The 5706-nt window shown below is 33.0% G+C and overlaps 1 protein-coding gene across 1 annotated transcript in view; it reads left to right on the top strand.

Annotated features, from left to right (window-relative positions):
• The window catches only part of LOC106476054 (LIM domain-binding protein 3-like), a gene marked incomplete at its 3' end in the record, with an annotated part of 17531 nt that extends 14942 nt beyond the window's left edge, over positions 1–2589 (top strand). Inside the window, exon 2 of the mRNA XM_013936727.2 lies at positions 2441–2589. Coding sequence (XP_013792181.2) covers positions 2441–2589 — 149 coding nt within the window. The remainder of the gene's footprint in view (positions 1–2440) is intronic.
• Positions 2590–5706: the final 3117 nt, after the last annotated feature.

Below are 5706 nucleotides of genomic sequence, written 5' to 3'. Positions count from 1 at the left end.
TATTTTGTATATACACACACACACATATATATATATATATATTCCTACAGAATACATTTCACTACAGTATATTTTTAGTTCTAAAGTGGCTACCGAGAGATTACATAAAGTTACTTTGTTTCAGGATTTTCGCATAAAGCTACGAATGGGTTATCTTTGCTAGCTGTCTCTAATTTTGAATTGATAGGGTAGAGAGAAGACAATTGGTTAAGAGTACTCACCGTCATCTTTTGAAATACTCTAATTGCATAATGGGATTTGATCGTCATTCTTATAACTCACCCAAAGTACAGAAATTGTTTCTAAATTGTTAAAATTAATCTAAACTTAATAGAAAACCCAGGAATAAAAACCATACCGATATTGAAAACGCTTCCAAAACATTTGATGTTTAGTTTCAAAATTTTGTTACACTTTCATTTCTCGTTTATCTCAGAAATAAATGTGACCGACAGCATCCAAAACATCCAAGATAGAGTTTTAATAACTGTAGAAATATCATGAGTAGTAATTTTTAATAACATGTTATACAATATATAATTTTCGTGTATAAAAATGCGTTCTTGTTCTCTAAAATTCGAAATTTCTATCTCTCGTTTTATGTTTGGTAATAAGAAAAACGTAATATATTCAAAAAGATGCATAGATAGTTGTTTTTTTTTTCTGAATACAATTTTATTTGAATGTTTTGATTGAAAAACTTGTATATAAGTTACTTATTCTCTTGTGTGAATTGGATATGTATTTTCGTGCTAGCGCTTTTTTCTGAAAATATACGCTAAGCTAAACATAGAAGTAAGAGAGTACACCAAGCAATCGACAATAGACTCACAATTTCGGGTCGCGGGATCGAAACCCATTGCCGAACATGCCTGCCCCTTTCAGCCGTGGTGACGTTATAATGTGTCGGTCAATCCTACTATTTGTTAGCAAAGAGTATCCCAAGAGTGAGCGGTGGGTGTTGTTGACCAGTCTATTACTTCAAAATTAGTACAGTCAGTGCATCTAGCTCTCGAACAGCTTTGTATGAAATTAAACAAACAAACAATTAACTTCTAAAAAACGGCCCACCATGGCCAGGTGGTTAGGGCCCTCGACTCGCAATCTGAGGGTCGCGGGTTCGAATCCCCGTTCCACCAAACATGCTCGCCCTTTCAGCCGTGGGGGCGTTATAATGTGACGGTCAATCTCACTATTCGTTGGTAAAAGAGTAACCCAAGAGTTGGCGGTGGGTGGTGATGACTAGCTGCCTTCCCTCTAGTCTTACACTGCTAAATTAGGGACTGCTAGCGCAAATAGCCCGCGTGTAGCTTTGCGCGAAATTCAAAGCAAACAAACTTCTAAAAATTTAAGAAAGTTTCGTGATAAAATATTAGGATTGTAGTCAATGAATTTTTGATGATTGAGTTAAGTGTGTAATAAATTTACTTTTTTTTTCTCATATACAGAAAACTGAATTATAGCCATTGAAAATATGTAACGATATAAATACGAAAACTTACCGCTTTCATTTAAGATAAAACTGGGCATCAAAAATTGAACGAAAAGGGGCAATTATACGCATACAAGTAGTATGATTTTAAATAAAATGGTGTTTCGTGAGAGTAAATATAAAAATATCATTTACGTACCACTTTTTTTTAGCTGTGGGACGCGACAATGACAAAAAACCTTGCTTCGGATGTGGGCTGTATGCATCTAAAACACTTTAAAATGTAACAAAACGCTTTTCAATTTTTTCCACATTAAATATTTATTGTATCATTTTATTTATTTAATTAACTAATTAATTTATTATGTTTTGTATCTATATATATTCATTACGTATTAGTATGTTTTTCTCGCAGTGGTTTCATAAACATGTTTCATGCCAAAATACGAAAATGAATCCAAATGAGATTTATTTATTGTTTGTACCGAGAGACTGTTGTCCCCTAGTGACACAGTGGTATGTCTGCGGAATTAAAACACTAGAAGCCAGGTTTCGATACCCGTGGTGGGCAGAGTATAGATAGCCCATTGTGTAGCTTTGTGCTTAACTTCAAGTAATAAGAGATTGATTTTCTTTGACGTAGAAATGTTTGTTTTCACGTGTTTTCGTGATTTAGGCAGGCTTTCCAAATCAGAGTTGGTGAAACGTTGTGTTTAATTTATTGATCAACAAATTCCGTTTTATAAAATTTGTAGTGCATATTGGAGGAATTTAGAGATTTTAATAATAAAATTAGAAATAAAAAACGACTTTTATTTATTCTCCTCTCCAGGTATGGCGGTTTCATCAGGGCTACTAGTACATTAACATTCTAATAATTAATGGTTGTCACGAAATCTATTTTACTTTCACAGAATGAAAGCTGCTGTTTTAATTGCTTTCGTACCAAAAATAAAACTCTTTATTCTGAATATGTCGAATTTAAAAAGGGTTTGTCTTCGTTTTCAGGTTTTTCTTGGAAGCCCATCAGAAGGCGAACTCCACAGAGGTGACATCATCATGAGAATTGGGGATCGAGACTCTAATAGGCTAACTCACCAAGAGGCTCATGACGTAATTGTCAGATCTGGCAATAATTTGAAACTTGTTGTTAAAAGGTAAACTTACCACCCGTTAGTTAAAAGTGAGTTCGAGTAATGATAATGACGTTACAGTAAAGCACCAAAAGAGCAGCTTTCACTATACTCTGCAACGTTCTTCTTTCAAAAGCTGTTCTATCTAGCTTTTTGGGAGAAAAAGTGAGGCTTGCGTTAGAGGCGTGCCTCTTTAAATTAGAATAGAATTCGATAATTTCAAAGGTCATATAATATTGTGGTGTTTAGAATACTCCTTTATATAATCTGTGCTTAAGTAACCTTCATTCTTAATTTCTTTCACGTGATATAATCACATTCCTTTAGGAAAAGTGTTTGTGTTATTGAATAATCTGTTTAATGTGATAGGGATTCGTTGTTCACATTTTCGCTTTACAAGAAAGCAGAAATAAGTGTTAGAAACTCGTAAGTATTTTTTTAAATTTCTCTTCTGTCTTTTTTTTATACGTTTTACTTTGTATGTTTACATGTTGAATACTGAGTTACAGCAAGAGACTATAATGCGTAACTAAATATTATATGGAAAGTGGGTAATCATGAAATCTTTTTTTGGGCCTCAGGTGTTTTTAAACAGCCTAAAAGCATTACAACTCTTATTAAATGATTTAATTAATTAAAAAAATGATAGTAAATTTCTGACTGAAAATTAATTTATAAAATATAAAAACTCTCTTTCGTTCTTTCATTGTCATTTTAAAAATGTATTAAAATCATAATACTTTCATTAAGAAAATTTGAGATAAATATTTTTTCCTGCATACCCAACGTTTTAACTCGGGTATTTTCGCTTATCAGTTCATTTACTTGGTGTTCATAAGTAAGATTTTTCTTGGTTATCAAATAAACTATTTGTTCTGCTGTGTATAAATGTCAGATTTTTACATGCAGGGGAGTTAAATCATAAAAGTTAGACATAACAGAGACAGAAAAGTCAAGTGAAATACCTAAAGTGCATTTAACCTGAAATACATGAAGTATACTGATACCTGAGTTATAAGAAAAAAGACAGAAACGTAATGTAATACACTTGTTGTTTTCTTATATTTGAAATAGAAATAGAAAAGATAAGTCAAATACGTGCAGTGATCTTAAATTCTAAAATTGAGTAGAGAACTAAAGGTACGAGTGAAATACATAAATTGGTTTTATACAAGAATTAGTATTTTTTTCTTTGCTGTGTTTTGTGTAAAGCTATAGGAGCGCTATCTGCGCTAGTATTTCCTCATTTTGAAGTGATAGACTAGAAGGAAGGCAACTAATCACTACCACCCACCGCCAACTCTTGGGATACTATTTACCAACGAAAAGTGAGAATGGACGCCACATTATAACACCTCCATTTCTGAAAAGGCGAGCAGATTGCAAGTCGAGCGCCCAAACAACCAGTCCATGCCAAGCTTCATAGTTAAGAGACAATAGTAACGTGAACTACCTGCAGTGGTCTTATGCCTGAGTTACTAAAAAGACAGAAAGTAATATACACTACTTGCTGTTATCCCATACTTGAGGCTGTAAACAAAGACAAGTGAAATAGAAATCCTAAATCTTAAAAGTGAAACAATAGGGAGAAAGGGGAGTCAAGTGATATAAGTTTTATATTAGAAATAGAAACGAAACAAAATATTCAAGTTAAATATATGCAACAGTCTTAAGTCTACAGTCTAATGAGGTTTGTCACAAGTAGATATGAATCCTGAATGAATGAATAAACTTGGCAGTAATATAGGTTGTAAATCTCACAAGCCCCGAAGGAGATTGAGAGACAACCTAGGGCGCTCAGAAGCTGTTGATATGAATCCTATTCATGCAATAGATTTAAATACTTTCGTGGTATAGGTGTATTATAAAAGTGGTAGGCAACTTGCTGTTTGGCTCGAAGTGTTCTTGAATCGGCGGATGCTGGTGTCTTATTGCCTTCTTTCTGGCTAGTAGTTTAAAATTAGAGCTGGCCGAGCCTGAACCTTCGTTGTTTGTGATCTGTCCATATATGCATACCGTGTCATTCAATTCTAAGTATTGTTGATACGATTTATGACTAATACAACTGTAATACTATGGCAATCGTACATGTCACATCCATCTTACCAAGGCAGTGATTTACGTAATTAACTTTAATATTTATGTTTACCTTTTTACATTTTTTTTATGTGTGGGTTGTATGTTTTTAGGTTTATAAAAGGTTTCCTCTAGGTGCGCAAACTGAAAGTAAGTTTTTAACCCTTTGTGTGATTTAGAGAAAGTGATTAGAACACACATTTGGTAAGTTCAACGACAAAAATATTGTTATATTTTAAAGTTACTACAGGAGAGATTAGTTCTTGTAAGACACTGTGAAATGTGTATGTTGAAAATAATCGTTTTATTTTAGCCAAATACATTTGCTTTCCATATAAATGATGATAAGACTAACAAGTTTATTGCTGAAACATGTATATTGGGTGACATTGTTTATCAGACTCTCGTGTGTTTATGAGAGCTGAGAAAGCTCGAAACTGTATTTCTCAGCTAGGTATGCAGAATATGCGATGGCAAAAACGTGTATCAGACTTAGCAGGACAAAAAACACAAATGAAATTGAAAAACAATGAAACAGAAAAACAAGTGTATGTTTAACAAACAAGCATAGAGGGTCATAAGGAGAAAAATATGCATATTAATGGAAGGCAAGTATTCCAGAAATGTTTTAATTTGAGTCTGTTTTGGTTATTAAACAGAATGCTATACAATAAACTATCTTTGTTTCGTACATCATGGGTATCGAAACCCGAATTTTAATGTTGAAAGCCTGCAGACTTACCACTGAGCCACTGGGAGGCATTTTAATTTGAGAGTGGACAAATGTTATATTTATGCAAAAGAAAATGGTCTGCCAAAGAAGTAAAAATATATATCCCTTATATAACTTTATCAGATTAACCAAACAATCAAAAAAGTTTTTAAAAAGCTTCACATTTAGTTCAAACATCTTAAACGCATTCTATTTTGTCACAATAACCATAAATTTATCCCCAAACCTATAGTATAGTCGATTACTCTTAAGATTGAAAACTAGTTCATAAAACTTTAGAAAAAATATCTCAAGTTCCTTAAAACTACCGCAATAGTAGCATTTTTATTAAG

Source organism: Limulus polyphemus, unplaced genomic scaffold (genome assembly GCF_000517525.1).
Source record: "Limulus polyphemus unplaced genomic scaffold, Limulus_polyphemus-2.1.2 Scaffold9717, whole genome shotgun sequence".
NCBI lineage: Eukaryota > Metazoa > Arthropoda > Merostomata > Xiphosura > Limulidae > Limulus > Limulus polyphemus.
Note: the sequence above shows the minus strand (reverse complement) of the source record. Positions and strands in the feature narration are given on the sequence as shown.